This window comes from Photinus pyralis, unplaced genomic scaffold, assembly GCF_008802855.1.
Source record: "Photinus pyralis isolate 1611_PpyrPB1 unplaced genomic scaffold, Ppyr1.3 Ppyr1.4_LG10, whole genome shotgun sequence".
Lineage (NCBI taxonomy): Eukaryota > Metazoa > Arthropoda > Insecta > Coleoptera > Lampyridae > Photinus > Photinus pyralis.
The window spans coordinates 712,232-729,292 of NW_022170250.1; the positions used below are offsets into that span (position 1 = coordinate 712,232).

The following is a 17,061-nucleotide window of genomic DNA, read 5'->3' on the forward strand; positions in this document are numbered from 1 at the left end:
CCCTAACGAAATCGTTTTGGTCGCGTGCAGTACATTGCATCAATTACTTTTTATATACAGGTGGAAATGGAAATGCCCATGCAATTAGATTTCTTCAAAACAGGTATCCACTTTTACCTATATCCACATTCACAACGCATATTACGCATTATATAAATCAAAGATAAATTATCTTTGTACATACTATGTATAAGTGGAAACCTCGCTAAAGTCGAGCCACAGCCGCAAGACTCCCGGCAAGGATTAATTGTAAACCCTAAACCGCCCTAAAATCGGTAATTTCGTTATTCAATAAAAGCGATAGGGATTGTTCATAGCAAGACCAAAGTAATTAAAATATACTTAAGGTAAATATCAGACTTTGAGGAGACTTTAGTTTGTTAAAGAATCATAATTTCAAAAAATATGTTTCTGCAAATTCCTAACCTAAAAAAATGCACGTCTGTCTTCAGGTCCTTGTACATTCTAATCGAAAATGAGTCGTTTCTTTGCAACGGGATCTGATTCAGATTCTGACAGTTCATCCCAAGAGGAGATCATCCCCAGACAGGCTGCGCCTATTTACACCGTAAGTGTGCAGACTCTTGGAGTATTCCGTCCTGTACGTTTCTTTACAGTTTAGCGATGACGAGGAGGAAGTTAAACGTGTGGTTCGTTCGACCAAGGAGAAGAGGTACGAAGAGCTAACAAATCTCATCAAGCTAATTCGTAACTACAAGAAAATCAAGGATATGAGCAGCATGCTGACAAGTACGTAACGAGTGTAAGCCGCCGCGTTCTGGAATTTTGTTTTAGGTTTTGAGGATCTGCAAAGGGCGTACGTGAAGGCGTTACCGGTCGTACAGAAGGAGGAGGGTGGGCAGACGCCTCGTTTTTATACTCGATGCTTAGTCGAACTTGAGGATTTCATAACGGAAATGTGGGAGGACAAAGACGGTCGGAAGAATCTTAGCAAGAACAACAGCAAGTCATTGGCTTCGTTAAGGCAAAAACTGCGCAAGTATATTAAGGATTTCGATGAAGATATTTCCAAGTTTCGCGAAAATCCTGATCAGCCTGATGATGAGGAGGAGGAAGAAAAACGTATGATTCTATTGCAATTTCTTAGTGTACATTATGGGGAGACACACATGGGTCTCGCTAAAAAAAACTATTCATTTAATTTGTAATTCAACAATAATTGCATAATCTTAAAAATTGAACTTAGCTTATCCATGAAGCTGGACTCTCCAATCGGAAGAAATAATTTTATTTGTCCAAACAGTTGGTGCTAATTAGGCACTATACCCTTACTGTAACGCAAAAATTTATCTGGGTACAAAACACAAAATTGTCCCCATCCCCTCTTTGAGTAAGAAAAAGCAGATGAAAGTTGCCCTTTATGCTGTAATTTTAAAAAATACATCATGTGATCATGATCTAGATACACTTTATTGACGCCTTTTGCCAATACTACACTAAATGTATATAGGTCATATATATTTTTTGCTTTTCTTCTCCGTTTTCAACAAATTGAAATATTTATGTTTAATTACATTGAGCTTGACTAACAAAAGGGTGGAGTGATGGAGATTTTTCAATAAAATACTTTTTTTGTCGGCGGCCTGATGCAGATGTTATTATAGATGGGTCAGTTGCTACTTTTCTTTACAGTATTAATATTAACTCAGATTTTAGTGTTTAAATCTGTGATATTAATTAATGATTATAAAAACTGCAGTATATATACATGTACACTGATATTTTACCTTAAGTTCATTGCATTAAAACCAAAAAGAATGCAATGACCGAACTTTTGTAATCGCTCATCCTAAATAATTAACACGCACTAAGCTGCTAGATAGTTTTTTAACTTTGGCATTTTTTTCTCCTCTTTTTTATAATAAAACGTAGCATAATTTTGTTTTACACAAAAAAGAAAGTCTTTCGAATAATTTTATAAAAATATTGGCTTGTTATTTGAAAAAAGTTGTATGACGTCACGGCGCTAAAAACTTACATAGAAGAATAAGAGTAGCCTGTAGTTTCTACTTCTGACGTGTTATGGGAATTCTGATAATAGATTGAACTTCTCCAAAAAGTGCCCATAGGGGGTCTTAATGGGAGGTAGGTGCTGGCCAATGTTTGTTCTACTTATTAACGATGAAAAAAAGGTAAACCTAATTACGCTAACCATTATATCACTTTTTAACATATTTTACAGACCCCAAATTGCCATTCCTTATAAAATGTATGACTTTCAATTTTTATAAAGAATTTACATATTACTGCTGAACAGTGTGCAGCTAAACAGAAAATTTGTTTTAGAATTGATGGATTTGGGGCAAGCAACCAATTTCAGGGTAGAAAAAATGCTATAAGTTTATTCAGGTTCACGAATTAATTTGTGCGATTGTCTCATATTAAGTAATCGTCTGGCTCCCAAGTTTAGGCGATACCTACGCTCTCCTTTTGGCTGTCACTTTTAAATTATGCTATGGCATAGTCTTTTACCGTGAATCTTTTACTTGTAAAAGAATAAATATCTGTTCGTGTCACAAAACCGCGAAGTCGTCAACAGATAGATGTAAATGAATGAATGTTACAGGTGAACCTGAAGTGGACTCCGATTCGGATGTTCCAGTTAAACCGGCGGCAAAGGTGATTAAGCCGGTCGTCCGAGATGAGGGCGAATCCTCGTCCGACTCTGAAGATTGGCCTTCAGATTCGGAGTCGAGTTCGGGCAGTTCCGAAGATGAGGAGAAGTTCACGAGCATGCGGGAGCGCTTCTTGAAACGTACCACGGAGAAGGACGACGATGATGAAAAGGAAAAGAAGAAAGACGAACGGCGCAAAGAACGTAAGGATCGCGAGAAGCGGAAATTGCGACGCGAAGATGAGGAGGACGAGGAAGGGGAGTGGGAGACCGTCAAGGGAGGCGTGGCCATTCCTAGCGTAAGGATCCTTTCTAAAGACATGCCTCTTATAATCACTTGTTACAGGAGAAACCGAAGATGTTCGCGAAGGACGCCGAGATCGACTTGAGTCTGGTGATTAAAAAGTTAAGCGAAATAATCGCCGCGCGCGGAAAGAAACGAACCGATCGGCGGGAACAAATCGAACTGTTGCATGAACTACAAGCCATCGCCGACCAACACAACTTAGGTGCCGCGATTGTCGTGAAAATAAAGTTCGCGATTATTTCCTCGATATTCGACTACAACCCCAAAGTCTCGGATGCAATGAAACCGGAATATTGGACGAACCTAATCGAGAGAATGAGCGAAATGCTGGACATGCTGCGCAATCATGACAACATCTTAATATCGGATAGTGTCACAGAAGAAACCGAGCGCTTTGACGAGGCTCCTTATCGCATTCGCGGATGCGTGCTGACTTCACTCGAACGCTTAGATGACGAGTTCATCAAACTGCTGAAAGAGTGCGATCCTCACAGTAACGAGTATGTCGAACGGTAAGTGCAATTTGTTGCAATAGCGGCGGGTATTAAACAGGTATCTACTCTAGGCTAAAGGATGAAGCGAAAGTGTCTGCGATAATAACTAAAGTGCAAAAACACCTGGAGGTTCACGGATCGCAATCGGAGCTGTGTCGCATTTACCTCCGCAAAATTGAACATTTGTACTACAAATTTGACCCTCTAGTGCTGCAATACAAAAGTGTAAGTACACAAATTTTGAGCTACTGAGTTTTCCTTATCTCACAAACACCTCGTGCCGTTCTAATCGTAGCGCCCCTTTCTCAATTAGAGTATTTTAGGGCGAACTCCCTCGAGACACTATAACTTCAATGCAAGAGATGGAGCGCCTCTGCAAGTATATCTATGCGAAGGATGGAACAGATCGTTTGCGAACGAGAGCGATCTTGTCGCACATTTACCATCACGCTCTTCACGATAATTGGTTCCAAGCGCGCGATCTCGTGTTAATGTCTCACTTGCAGGAAACGATTCAGCATTCCGATCCAAGCACTCAGGTATAATGTGGCGCGCATCGCTTACGCTACACGATTCACTTCCAGATTCTGTACAATCGAATGATGGCGCACTTGGGACTATGCGCCTTCCGGCACGCCAACATCAAAGACGCCCACAATTGCCTGGTCGATTTAATGATGACGGGTAAACCGAAAGAGCTCCTGGCCCAAGGTCTACTGCCACAAGTAAGTTAACCGAAACGACGCCATTTATTTCAAATACTTTCGCACGACAGCGCCAACACGAACGCAGCAAGGAGCAGGAAAAAATAGAAAAGCAACGTCAAATGCCGTTCCACATGCACATAAATTTGGAACTGCTGGAGTGCGTATATTTGGTCTCGGCGATGTTAATTGAAATACCCTACATGGCCGCTCACGAATTTGATGCGCGTCGCCGTATGATTTCAAAAACATTCTACCAACAGTTGAGAAGCTCCGAAAGGCAAAGTCTCGTTGGTCCACCGGAAAGCATGCGCGAGCACGTAGTCGCCGCCGCCAAAGCTATGCGAAATGGTCACTGGGCCGCGTGTAACAATTTTATAATCAACGAAAAAATGAATACCAAAGTCTGGGATTTATTTTATCAGGCCGACGCCGTTAGAGCCATGCTGACAAAGTTGATTAAAGAAGAAACATTGAGAACGTACTTGTTTACGTACTCGCACGTGTACGACTCCATTTCCATGTCGACCTTGGGAGAAATGTTCAAGCTTGACAAGCCAGTGGTTCATTCGATTATTTCTAAGATGATTATTAATGAAGAGTTGATGGTAAGTGTTTTGATATTGCATTTGCAATGGGTCTCGTTAATCCTCCAATTGAGTTGAGATTTACAGAAAAATAAACCTCAATTTTACAAACGTTTATTTTCTAGGCGTCCTTAGATGACCCATCGCAAACCGTGGTGATGCATCGCAGCGAACCGTCCCGTTTGCAATCCTTGGCATTACAGCTAGCCGATAAGATTAACAATTTCGTCGACTCAAACGAGCGCATATTGGAAACGAAGCAAGGTAACTTCTTCTTGCGCAGCGCAAATCAGGTAATGTACCAACTCCATGTTTGTGATTTTGAACGTGGTGCTAATTGAAAATTTGCAGGGCGGATTCAGAGGGGATCGGCAGAACTTCCGCGCCGGTAATGTTCAAGATTGGAGCAGGCAAAGACGAGATAACAGAAGAGAGTACTAAGAACTTTATTTATATTTTACACGCTATAAATAAACTTAACGTTTACTAATGATGTTTTGTATTTTTTGCCATTCCCGATCCAAATGCGCTTTCTCGTTCTTCTCCTTGTGCTTGCGTGATCGCCTTCCGTCCGTCATTTTTATTCCATATTGGAACGCAGCTTTTGGGAGCGCTTCCTTCTGGTTCATATATTCCGAATATTCTTCGGCAGTATCAAAGTCCCAACGCCCAATCGGTCCCTTCTTGTTGCCCAGATCCATTTTGGAGTAATCGACTTCATCATCCGAATCGTCAATTGCGTCGTTCATCTCTTCTAAACCAGGATAGCACTCGGCGTAACCTTCGGGTTCCTGCGTCAGCTTATTCAATATTTGCGCCGATTTGTTGAACTTGAGACTAGGGCCCACATCCTTAAAGTCCTCTTCGCGCTTATCAAAGTACGGCTGACGTTTGCGGCTCTCTTTAGAGTCCTGCGATCTTCTCGTTGTTGGAACGTAATCGCCGATATCTCCGTAAATGGAATCCTCTTGATTTGATCGTTTGCGCTTACGTTCGTCCACCACTTCCGCGTCCTCGTAATCCTTACGGTCGGTAGCGCCGCGCTTGTTTTTCTTGTTTTTGCGATTACCCTGGCGTAAATAGCTGAGAATTTGCGTTAGTTTGTTGATGACGATGTCGTTTGTTGTTAGGGTGGTCGTTGCCTCGGAGGTGGGGACATCCGCTTTGGATCGGATGATGTTTGTGGGTATATCGGATTCGGATTCGTCATCTGCAATAATCATTGTTCGTGAATTGGAATATATCTCAATTTAATACAGTGGCGTACGTAGAAATTTATTCGGGGGGGGGGGGAGAGATTAAACATGTTCGTGCACATACAGTCTCCCACTGCGTACTAGAAGAGGGGGGGGGGGAAAGAAATAGAAATTGGGTTGCAGGTTGCTGATGCTGATAGTCATTGATCTATTTATTATTGTACAAGCGAAAAAGATTAGATTAGAACGGTATTTTATTTCTTACTGCTGACAGGCCCCTTTATTGCTTTTGGGGCCGTATTGCTTTTGCTTTAATTAGTCAACGAAAACTTTGAATAATAGGTATATTTATGGGCAAAAAACCAATTTCCACAAAAAATTCAAAGGGCTGTAACTTGATCTAGTAGTCCGATCTTGGAACTGTTTGGAATTATGGATTCTACAGGCCACATTCTATAAGAAAATATTTTTTTCCGGTCGATCTGAGACAATTTTTTTTTCGGGGCAAAAAAAAGGAATTATGAATACTTACCTAAATCGATGACATATGCCATACGACCATGAGCAAACAGTTCATTCCTTTCAATATGACGAGACTTTAAAGTACAAATTGTACGATGAATGGACCGTCCGATCTTCGTCTTAAATTGAATCTCTTCATCTTCTTTCTTCGACACCTCCTCCTTCTTCTCTGGCTCTTCGGCCTGTTTGATAGCAAGTCGCTCCAATTCGATCTCCTGCTCGGTCTCTCTTTGAACAATTTCTGCACGAACCTTCTGTAAGAGGGCGTAATCGAGACCTTTTACTAAATGGGTGTGCTCCATGTCACCGCCGAGATATTTTGACTCCTGGATCATCTGCTTTCGGCGTTCTGCAGCGTCGAAGCCCGATTTGAGGTCTGGTGCGACCGCTCTGTACGCCTGGGCGGCGTTCATCGGGTCGACATTTTGATAGTCCGGGTTGACGCCATTTCTTCGTTCGCTGGCGCGATCCCTGTACTTTTCGGCTAACTCGGCCAGTTTGTTGTCTTCTTGTTTTTTCAATTTGGCGTAGTAGCTTTTCTTTTTGCGTCGCGCCTCGTTCGCGTCTTCCTTTGGAGGTGGCATCGACGTTGCGTTGGCCATCGCTTCTCTTATCGAACCCACTGCTGGGGCACTTGAAGGTGTTGCTCGAGGCGTCATTAGAAGTTTTCTGAAGTCATCGTTAGTAAGCCTCTGAGAGGCTGGCGTTTCGCTTGGACCAGGCATTATTAAAAGCCTTGCCAATATTCAATTTGCTTGAAACGAAAGTTAATTCGCATATACAAATAATTGACACATTGAGGTTATGTTAAATTTTTACGGTTGTCAGAGTAGTTCCTTATTTCGTTCACGGTGTCGCGTTTATTTTTGTTGTTTTATCAAGATGGAGGTTATGTGTTCTTGGTTCTTAAATGATTGTCAAAATTAATTTTATCATGTCGAAAAAGACCAAAAAGGAAAAAAATTACGCATACTTTTCAACTAGACCGGATAACGAGGAATATACAGTTGAACGAATCATCGACAAACGAGTAAATCCTTTTACTCGATCAATCGAATACCTACTGAAATGGAAAGGCTACTCCGATAGGGACAACACGTGGGAACCAGAACACAACCTGGACTGTCCTGGGTTGGTTGAGGAGTTTGAAGTTAGCCGTCGGCGTAAACACGAATTTCAATATCGTAAGCGAAGATATGCTCCAGGTGGGTAGATTCTTCTCATTACACTAACTTGTTACACACATTTTAGTCACAATTACTAGTAGCGGTTGTGAAACTCCAGATGTATCCAAAAAGAAAGTAATCGGGTTCGATCGAGGACTGAAACCCGAACGAATTTTGGCGTGCACAAATACTAATGGTACGTATGAGTAAGGTCTGCAACTGTCTCTATACTCTGAGCATGTAGGACAACTACTTTTCTTAATGCAGTGGAAGAATTCGACCAAAGTGGATCTTGTGCCTTCGGTTGAAGCTAATATGAGGTGTCCAGAGGTTGTGATCGATTTTTACGAGAGACATATCGTTTTGAATTTTAGTAAGGAGAAAGCGGAAGGTTGTGTGGTGGGAGATAAGTAATTAAAGCTTTGGCTAGCCAAAAATATGAAAGCGTTGGAGCATTTTCTGCTGATTAATGCGTACTGTTAATTAGCGCTAGTTAGTCCAGAACCAATTGACAGATATGTAAATTGGAAAAACTGACACCTGCTTGTCTACGCTTTCATAATTTGTGATAAAAAAATGCTCAAACAGTACTGATTTGGTAGTTAGGCGTTCTTATTAAGTTAGTGTATTAATTACTATATTGTAATTATTCCTATGTATATTTGTAATTTTAGTTTTATGTCATAAGATAGTAACACTAGTCTGCTGGTGAAGTTTTTAATCGTTTTCTAGCACACTAATCAATACATGTTTATCTATAAGAGTACTGTGTTTATAAACATAAATATACTCTATTGGGCGTAGTAAGGAATGAATGTAAATCGTTTAAAAAATCTGAAAATATAGACAGGATGATTAGCAAGGTCTTTCCCATGGATCAAGGAATAAATAACCCTTTGCTTGATAAACATCATTTTAGTAAGAAAAACTGAGGACGCAGATGAGCAAATAATAACCATCGGGAGAATGGACTGTCTCCATGAACTCTCCACAAACACCTTTTTTAGTTTTAGCACATCTGTGGTTTTAGATTTTCTCATTTTCCGTTTCAATAAAACTTGTTTCTAAAAGACTTGATTTAAATTTCTTTTTCCTGTTTTCGTAAACTTTTTAGCTAAAATGTTACACTAATTTTGTCGTGTTAACTACATTTGAATACTTGTCAATTTGTTATTTAATAAACTAGTGGGTATTTATTGTAAACAATAATACAACAAATTGAAGTGAATTTATGTATTGGTTTTCCATATACTTTTAATTTAAAATTGCTTGTGTTAAGTGTTCACGCAATTTGCTAATTCAATTACCGTTTACGTTGAGGTTTTTGTTTGTCCTTTATTATTAGCTTGCTAGTTGGGGCTAGGTGGCTATTGTGATCACCGTTTTTTTGAGCATAAAGTGGTCGTGTACAAGAGGCATAAATGATGTAAGATTATCAGAAACGTTTTCTTCTACTCCCATGTGGGAATTACGGTCACATACTGATAAAAATGTGTAAAGTTTATAGAATGGCGGAGTACAATGTTCAATCATTCTCAGAAAGGGTGGTTAGCCTACCTACATGAATCTTCTACTTTATGCGAGTCACTACTCAATGTTGAAAAGCACCCTTAGTGTTAAGCACATACAAATGAGTGATTATCATTTGTAAAACTATTGATAAATTAATATAATCTTTAAATTTTTAGGTTGTTCGGGGCAGCTGGAGCTTTGCGCAGAGATGAGCTCTAATCAGTGACAGCGAAAATGTGGGAAAATAGAGTTCTTGTTGTGTCAGTTTAATTGATACAAAGACTAATGGTCTATCAATGAGGGAAAATAAGATAGGAAGTCCATTCAGAAGTTGGCATATGTTTGAAACTGCCCAATTCCAACGAATTTACGGGGCACTGCTTAAGATCTTCATCTGCGTCTTTATTAGTTGAGGGTGGAGAAAAACACGGCGGCTGGAAATCATCCTCAGTGGCAGAAGCCTACGTGGAAAAATCCTTAACTAAAAAGACCTATCTGCAATAAAATCGTAACAACTGAGATTAATCGTAGTCACCTGTACCACAGATTTAATTAAATCTGTGCCTGTACTAACAGTACAATAAGCAGCACTAATTTTGTAGAGAAACAAACACATGTATAATTAAACTGATTATTTCTTAAAGGGTCTATGTGATATTTGCTAGTTTTGAGAAAAACTGCCAACTGATTTACACGTCATGCAAATGAGAGAAACAAGTCGGAAGTCTGTGGAGCTTTTGATGCCCTCTTTAAATTCCAAAATTTCTCTGACGCGGCTCGATTCATAAATATTCCTTGAGAATAATAGCTATCATTATTAACTTGTGATATAATTAATAATTCTATCCCACTGCAATTCTTGCATCCTTTCAAATCTGTCAGCCGCATACCTCCCTCACAGATTGCCCAGTGTAGGGCTCCCTAAAGCTTCTTGGGGTCGTTCAAATGCTTCCCAGGTATCTTGTCCAAACCTCGCAAGACTTTTTCAGATTGTAGGTTTTTTTATGGAAGCAAATAGGCTCTCAATATTATGAAAGCCGAAAGCTGTTCAACTATTTGAAAGGACATTTGGTAATATTTAAATTTATCGTTTAAGATTTTAGTGGAATGTGCTATTGAACATTCAAAATTACAGACATTACTTATTACTATTTTAAATGGAAAACAAGAGATGTTATTCTTAGGGTGTGATCCATGCATATCATTTTTCATAGTAATCTGCCAATTATCTCTTAGAGCAAGGTATAGGTAAAAGCAATGAGTAATTATCGTTTACTAAACTTGAGATAAGGCAAAAACACTATTGATCACCTAATACGTTAGGGAAACCATATAAACAATTCAGCAACGACTGTACATAAAAATTTATTTTGAATTGTTAGCAGTTTTGGGTTCAAAATTTTCCAAAAGTAGCCACAGTCATTTCAACAGACCATTTGTCTTTTTACCTAAGTAAAAACTTGAAAAAATAATTACATCGTAAAGGATTTAAATGGAAAATTTGTATTAAGGGAGGTCTCACCCTGCGAAGTAATACCATTGCACGTCTATGGCAATGTGGAAGAACTAAAAATTCTTATAATTCTACACGTTTTTACATGTCAGATCCTTAAGATTAAAGATGAATAACTGAACATAGTCCTAAACTATAAACTAAAAGAAACTTATGCCTTATCGTTCTTATCGTCGTCATTAGTTGGCGAATGCCAGGTTAGACGTTCCTCATAAAACTTAATCACAATCTGGGGACATTTGATATTTGCCTGTTTTGCCGGTACAAGGTCGGCCTCGTCGGTTCCGGCCCATTTCATTAAAAACATAAGTTGCCCTAAAACAAGCAGCTTAAGAAAGTGTTTAAAGTTAACGTTTGTCGCTCACCTGAACTATCGGTGGCGCCGATAATTTTTTCCGGTTCTAGTCCCCGATCGAAACCCAATATTTTTTTGTCTTCTTTCTTTTTTTTCGCGTCGACCGGCGTCGGAGTACCTAGAAGCAAATGTAAGCGGATGACCTTAAGAATTATTGCGTACTTACTTGTCGATTTTCGTTTTTTGCTTTCCGATTCTTCCTCTTTTCGTGCCCTGTTTGCCTCAAAATCAGCGATAAGTCCTGGACAATCCAAATTTTCTTCCGGTTCCCACGTATTGTCCTTGTCGTCATAGCCGTTCCACTTTAAATAATACTCAACAATGCCTGTTATCGGGTTCTTACGCTTGTCTAGAATCTTTTCCACAGTGAACTCTTCGCCGTCGTCTTCACCTGTCGGGGTGCCGCCGCCTTTGCGTCCTTTGCTTGCCATTGGAGCCGAAGGTATCTAACCTCACAAATAATGTATAAAGAAAAGTTAGCATTTTTGGGGGATACAAATTGGGAAGTCAAAGAGATTTTGGTATCAAAAGTAAATATGTGTATAAAGCAATTGGGTTAAATACATACTTTTCGCTTAAAAATTACACCAAAGTCAAAGTAACGCTTCTTGAGAATTGTTTTTAATATGGCGTTAGGAGGGAGATGGCGGACACTAAAAAGCGTCTTCACGCTAAAATTTGGCGGAAGTTTTAAATTTGGATCTCTTCTTAATCGAAAACGGCACTAATTCGCCTTTAGGAATTGAGTCTCAGATACCGAGAAGCAAATAACAAATAATTCTTGTAGAACCACGTGGATAATAATTGACCAAACTAGTTACAACGTTTGCTTAGATTGTTCATAGAGAACCCCTTTTTTCCAAAAAAAATTGCATTCCTATCGTCAATAATTTATAAAAACCGCTTTTGAGAATTCGTTAATCTTCGCCTTACCGCGAGGTTTCATAAAGACGCCGGTCTTTCCGCCAAGATATACGTGGTGGTAGGGTGTAATTGAATAAAATAAACGTATTTGTGCACTTACGATACTCATTTTAACGTCGAAATACACTTAGAATAATTTGTATGACGTCAGTGAAGTGCAGAAAATTTAGCACTTGTTTTTCTGTGTTATGTGTGTACAAACAAGAATAGTTCGTGGGGATGTTCGACGGGGTGAGATGAGAGCGAGAGGGTTATAATATGTAACTGCGCATAGAGTCCTCTATTAATGATCCTATGAAGTCACTCACTTTCCAGTAGCGTATATTTGCAATTCTAGATTCTAGTATAACCGTCCCCCCTCGTAACGAGCGAGCTACTGCGTTGGTGTCGCTGCGATCGTTACTAGGAAAGGAGAAGGTAGAGAAAGAAAGAAAGAGAGAGAGAGACGAGCACATAAATTATTATAGTATATACTTATCTATTTTATACTTTCTTTTGTAGTGTAATTATAATAATAATATAGTAGTACAGTAATTACTGAAAACCGTGAAATAGTGTTTCAAAAAAAAAAGAATGAAACGCTTTTTCCCGTGGGAAAGTGGCACTTTATTTTCAAAAATGTTAATGGTAGGTTCACTCCTTTATGTACTCTGTGAAAAAAACAACACATTTCTTGGTGTTAAAACTCTATGTTTCGACATGCTCCTATTTCGTACAGTGCTAACAGTATTCATTGCTTCAATCTTTGAAGTTGATGCAGCACAAAAACCAAATATAATCCTATTTTTAACAGACGACCAGGATATCCTGTTAGATAGTATGGTACTTTTCTAATTCAACATAATACAAGAATATTATCTCTCTCATTGTTAGGTGGCTCTAAAGAATGTTCGCAGACTGATCAATGACGAAGGAATTACATTTCAAAATGCGGTAAGTGAGACTTGAGAAAGTATTGTAAAACTATATCTGTTTGACTTCAGTTTGTTAATTCTCCTATATGCTGTCCAAGCCGTAGTACAATCCTTACGGGGAAACACTTACACAATATCATGGTTACAAATAACTCACTTGCTGGTAACTGTTCCAGTCGAGAGTGGCAGAAAAACTTCGAACCACACTCGTTTGTATCACTGCTAAAAAACGAAGCGAATTACACCACATTTTACGCAGGAAAATATTTAAATAGGGTAACTTAGGGTTTTAATTTGCTGTTGCTGCACACTTTGTGTTCCAGTATGGGGACAAAGATTGTGGTGGGGCTGAGCATGTACCCGCCGGTTACGATTGGTGGTTGGGTTTGCACGGCAACTCTAGGTATTACAACTATACTCTATCTGTAAATGGGACTGCTAAACACTTTGGAGATGAATACTTGACGGATGTCATGGTACATTTAGGGCAATCCTAGTCCTTATGCTCTGTACAATTGGTTGTTTCAGAAAGTGTACGCCCTGTCATTTCTAAATCGGCAACAGACACTTAAAGATCCATTCTTTATGATGCTCTCGACACCTGCAGCACATGCTCCTTTCACCCCGGCAGCACGGCATGCAAAGAAATTTCCGGGGATGAAAGCATTACGAACACCTTCCTTTAACTACTCAGACACCAATGTAACTTGATGGAGTAGATTTTCGTATGGATAATTCCTAAAATTTCAGCGCCATTGGCTCCTACGGTTACCACCACGGTATTTACCATCAGACATATCACTTCTTGATGACATACAAAGGCATCGAATGCAAACTTTACTCGCCGTTGATGAGATGGTTGCTGCAATTGTGGGCAAACTGGAGAAATTAGGAGTTATAAATAACACCTACATCTTATTCACGTCGGATAATGGATTTCACATTGGTAAGTATACAGAAAGGATTGAATTTTGCCGACCAGAATTTTGGTAAAAGCTTATTTTTACAAAACTGGGAAGGGCACATTAAAAAACCCAGGTAAGTCAGTCCCAAACATTTTTTTTACAAGTGCAACCTTGTGATACGCTTTTTATTATATATTAAAGATGATCTCTATGTATATATAATTACCCAGTATGAACATGTACCTGTATATTATTAAGGGCAATTTGTACAACCTTGGGATAAAAGGCAGCCCTACGAGACTGATATTAAGGTTCCATTATCAATGAGGGGCCCACTGATTACACCAAACCAAACTTCCCAGTTGGCTATTGCTTCGGTCGACTTAGGGCCGACAATACTCAGCATGGCTGGTGTTAATATTCCACAAGACATGGATGGGGTCAGTTTCTACAAGGATGCTCTAAAAAATTCAGAGCTAAGGGAACGAAATATTCTAATCGAGTATTATGGTGAGAGCGATTCGGAGACTGTGGATGTGAGCTGTTTCAGTAGAGAAGACAGCAAACAGTTAAGTGTAAGGCGGTATATTTTGATTTGCCATTTTTCACTTTACTTGTTTGAAGTATTGTGTTCAATCCAACTGGTGTAAATGCGAAGATGCTCGTAATAACACGTATGCGTGTGTCCGAAGGGTGTCAGCAAGTGTAGATTTCAAGTTCTGCCAATTTTATGACAGAGAGGCGAGTGGTTTGCTTATAGTAATACTGGAGGTATATACTTTTTGATGTTCCAGAACTTTATAGAGGCGTACAATTTGCGATCAGATCCGTACGAGTTACACAACATATATATTGAGATGAAACCAGAACAACAAGGCAATTACAGTGCTACATTGAACCAACTGTTAAGGTGCACCGGCATAGAGTGTCGAAGTTTATCCAAAGATGTCATGAAAAGTGGTACCATTGTAACCGACGTCTCCAGTTGAAGCATTGGTGAATGTGATGTACATACTACAATTACAATATTATCGCTCTGCATTTTTTTTTACAAAAACATACCGATCAAGTGGAATGTTTAGTTCTTTGTTCACCAATTCGAATATACATTCAGAATGTTTCTTGTTTTCATTAATTCCCAAGGCTCCAATGCTCATGAGGGTAGCTTGTGCAGCCGGAGCACTTGTTCCACCCCACGACATGTTAACATCACCAACAACGGTAGCCACACAATACTAAAAGAAACTCACATGTAGAATTAACCTCAAACTTTGCAGGTCTTACATTGAGTGGTTTTCCTAAAGATATGGACAGCACTTTGCAGAGTTTCTGTGGTAAATCTGCAGGAATTTTGCTTTGAGGAACATTAGGTTTCCAGTCTAAAGTGCGGCATATCTACTTCAGTGTACTTGAGTTGACCTTTGTGGTTCTACTTACTGGATAAAAAACGCAAATAATCAGTTCAGAAACTTAACGTATATTTATTAGAGAAACATTAGAATGTAGCAAACAAGACATGCAAATTTAAAAAGATCCCTTCAAAAACATGTTCATTGTCCCGGTAATAATTCCATGCCTGCACATTCTTGTGCGATTTTAACACCTAACGAGAATATCCCAATACTTTTCACTACTGACCTGCAATTAAATAGTAAAATTGGATTTTATTTAAAATACAATTTTTCACATAACCTCAATGTGCACGCAACTGTTAGAGATACATACCATTTAAATTCATCATAGTATACAGCTTTAAAAAATGTTAGAATTGAACTTTCCTTATTCATATTGATTCCTGTTAAATGAAAAATTTTCTTGTGTAAAATATGATTGTTGTAATGACAACTGACAAGGAAAATGTACTGTCAAAAGTGACAGGACATTGGACAGGTTGCCAACTGGCAGAACCATTGCTCTCACAGTCTCCACATGACTCCATGTGGTCTCTCATGTCATCCTGATCCTACTGCCTGCTGTATTTAGCAGTTCCGAGTTCTGCTCATTACCATAAATTTTATGCTCATTACTCAGACATAATTTAAGTCTATGGATACACACACCTGGTTCTGCTAAAGTTTTAACAAATATCTAGGATAAGAGCTTATTCCAAGGCCCTTCTGCGCTAACCAGGGGAGCTAATACATAAAGAGTGTGAAGACCTGCAAGAAACGGAGATAGAATATATGCTCTCAAATAAGTTATTTGGAAAGCCTCTTGTCCCTGGTAATATTAAATACATAAACCTTTCGTTACAATTGCCCGGCACCACAATTTGATCAAGCTATTGATGTAAGCGCCCTGAAGACACTGATGGCATTTTAACAGTTTTGGAAAGGGAACTAGGTACTTAAAAGCGTCTAAAAATGATATGAATCTTCTTATTTGTAACTCTACGACTAGATATATTCATAAAGTTAATATATTATTTTGAGAGATAGGTAAAAAATGTATTTTTTATACATTAATCAACAACCCCTCTCTCCCGAAGGATCGAATTAACGTGCACACTAACGCTACTGTAGTATTTTAGTTGTATTATTAATTCCTTTGCGGCCTGAAAATTATTGTCCCGAAAACAGGTTGCTAACTTTTGAGTAATGCAGTCGAGCTTCTCTTTACTTTTCTTATTTAAATGTCTCAATTCGTCCGCAGTTTGGGCTTCTTCGATCTAAAAGTGACACTTGCAAATTATTAGTGTTGAACATTGCTCACGTACCTCCTCGTTTAATTGCATAATTTCCATAAGAAAATTTGGGTCTGTGCCTCTGTCGCTTTCGTCGATACGTTCTCCATGCAGGTGTAGCATGTAGATGCCGCGTTCGAGCGGTTTTTGTAATGTTCCATAGGCGTTATTTACAAGCGCTGAATAATCGGCGGAAATATCCTTCTCGGTTTGGCTTCTAGAACGATTCCTTCTAAAAACTGGACGACGAATGTTAAGGGAGCACTACTTATGACTGAACCTATCGGGATGAAGTACGGCTTGTAGCTGCCGATATTTGCGCGTTAGCAAAGGTTGATTTACCTCGTAGTTCTCTTCGATGTTAAATAAATTGAAGTAGTTGGGCATGCTGGGCGGATGTTGGATAGAATTGCAGTTCGGACATAATAATTCCAAGGCGTACGTCCCACAATTCCAGCAGGTTTGATGAGACTTTTGTGTACAGAATCTGTGGGGAATTTTGGAATTCTCGTACAGTGTACGATACACAGTTTTGAGAAGGTTTAATTTTTGCATTTTCTAATTTTCACAGCACAGTATTTTGTAAGGTTATAATCACGAAGTCGGTAAATTAGAGCGCGTTTCTCCTTCAATGTAAAAATGAA

General features: G+C 39.1%; 6 protein-coding genes across 14 annotated transcripts; 3 read left to right on the forward strand and 3 right to left on the reverse strand.

Moving 5' to 3' along the window:
* Positions 1-186: 186 nt before the first annotated feature.
* On the forward strand, positions 187-5,218 carry LOC116160915 (eukaryotic translation initiation factor 3 subunit C). Its single transcript, XM_031474056.1, has 12 exons — positions 187-347; positions 453-568; positions 618-750; positions 796-1,083; positions 2,588-2,934; positions 2,982-3,454; positions 3,508-3,661; positions 3,760-3,975; positions 4,021-4,161; positions 4,212-4,748; positions 4,853-5,020; positions 5,079-5,218. Exons 2-12 carry the CDS (start codon positions 476-478, stop codon positions 5,166-5,168), a joined length of 2,640 nt encoding a protein of 879 aa, XP_031329916.1. The 5' UTR covers positions 187-347; positions 453-475; the 3' UTR covers positions 5,169-5,218.
* Positions 5,158-7,287, reverse strand: LOC116160920 (protein Red). The gene is made up of 2 exons (XM_031474069.1): positions 6,456-7,287; positions 5,158-5,937 (listed from the first exon to the last, which is right to left on the reverse strand). The coding sequence occupies exons 1-2, from the start codon at positions 7,168-7,170 to the stop codon at positions 5,204-5,206; spliced, it is 1,449 nt and encodes a 482-aa protein (XP_031329929.1). The 5' UTR covers positions 7,171-7,287; the 3' UTR covers positions 5,158-5,203.
* Positions 7,288-7,290: 3 nt separating this feature from the next.
* On the forward strand, positions 7,291-8,683 carry LOC116160929 (chromobox protein homolog 1-like). Of its 2 annotated transcripts, none has more exons than XM_031474080.1 (3): positions 7,291-7,629; positions 7,697-7,807; positions 7,856-8,683. In XM_031474080.1, the coding sequence occupies exons 1-3, from the start codon at positions 7,356-7,358 to the stop codon at positions 8,023-8,025; spliced, it is 555 nt and encodes a 184-aa protein (XP_031329940.1). In that variant the 5' UTR covers positions 7,291-7,355; the 3' UTR covers positions 8,026-8,683. The 2 variants fall into 2 exon arrangements, with proteins under 2 accessions (XP_031329940.1, XP_031329939.1); XM_031474079.1 differs by having other exon boundaries at positions 7,295-7,650.
* Positions 8,684-10,472: 1,789 nt separating this feature from the next.
* On the reverse strand, positions 10,473-12,154 carry LOC116160930 (chromobox protein homolog 1-like). 3 transcript variants are annotated; one of them, XM_031474081.1, is made up of 4 exons: positions 12,016-12,154; positions 11,158-11,437; positions 11,002-11,109; positions 10,473-10,951 (listed from the first exon to the last, which is right to left on the reverse strand). In XM_031474081.1, exons 1-4 carry the CDS (start codon positions 12,022-12,024, stop codon positions 10,788-10,790), a joined length of 561 nt encoding a protein of 186 aa, XP_031329941.1. In that variant the 5' UTR covers positions 12,025-12,154; the 3' UTR covers positions 10,473-10,787. The 3 variants fall into 3 exon arrangements, with proteins under 3 accessions (XP_031329941.1, XP_031329943.1, XP_031329942.1); XM_031474083.1 differs by lacking the exon at positions 12,016-12,154 and adding an exon at positions 11,560-11,778 and having other exon boundaries at positions 11,158-11,442; XM_031474082.1 differs by lacking the exon at positions 12,016-12,154 and adding an exon at positions 11,560-11,773.
* Positions 12,155-12,247: 93 nt separating this feature from the next.
* Positions 12,248-14,855, forward strand: LOC116160919 (N-acetylglucosamine-6-sulfatase-like). 5 transcript variants are annotated; one of them, XM_031474068.1, is made up of 10 exons: positions 12,248-12,332; positions 12,709-12,737; positions 12,789-12,848; positions 12,899-13,105; positions 13,153-13,305; positions 13,358-13,531; positions 13,580-13,775; positions 13,993-14,309; positions 14,359-14,475; positions 14,529-14,855. In XM_031474068.1, the coding sequence occupies exons 2-10, from the start codon at positions 12,735-12,737 to the stop codon at positions 14,721-14,723; spliced, it is 1,422 nt and encodes a 473-aa protein (XP_031329928.1). In that variant the 5' UTR covers positions 12,248-12,332; positions 12,709-12,734; the 3' UTR covers positions 14,724-14,855. The 5 variants fall into 5 exon arrangements, with proteins under 5 accessions (XP_031329928.1, XP_031329925.1, XP_031329924.1 ...); XM_031474067.1 differs by lacking the exon at positions 12,248-12,332 and adding an exon at positions 12,347-12,542; XM_031474065.1 differs by having other exon boundaries at positions 12,272-12,737; positions 12,801-12,848.
* Positions 14,856-15,190: 335 nt separating this feature from the next.
* On the reverse strand, positions 15,191-17,036 carry LOC116160927 (iron-sulfur cluster co-chaperone protein HscB). 2 transcript variants are annotated; one of them, XM_031474077.1, is made up of 5 exons: positions 16,686-17,036; positions 16,451-16,634; positions 15,795-16,402; positions 15,460-15,729; positions 15,191-15,372 (listed from the first exon to the last, which is right to left on the reverse strand). In XM_031474077.1, exons 1-3 carry the CDS (start codon positions 16,970-16,972, stop codon positions 16,196-16,198), a joined length of 678 nt encoding a protein of 225 aa, XP_031329937.1. In that variant the 5' UTR covers positions 16,973-17,036; the 3' UTR covers positions 15,191-15,372; positions 15,460-15,729; positions 15,795-16,195. The 2 variants fall into 2 exon arrangements, with proteins under 2 accessions (XP_031329937.1, XP_031329936.1); XM_031474076.1 differs by having other exon boundaries at positions 15,460-16,402.
* Between the last annotated feature and the right edge of the window lie 25 nt (positions 17,037-17,061).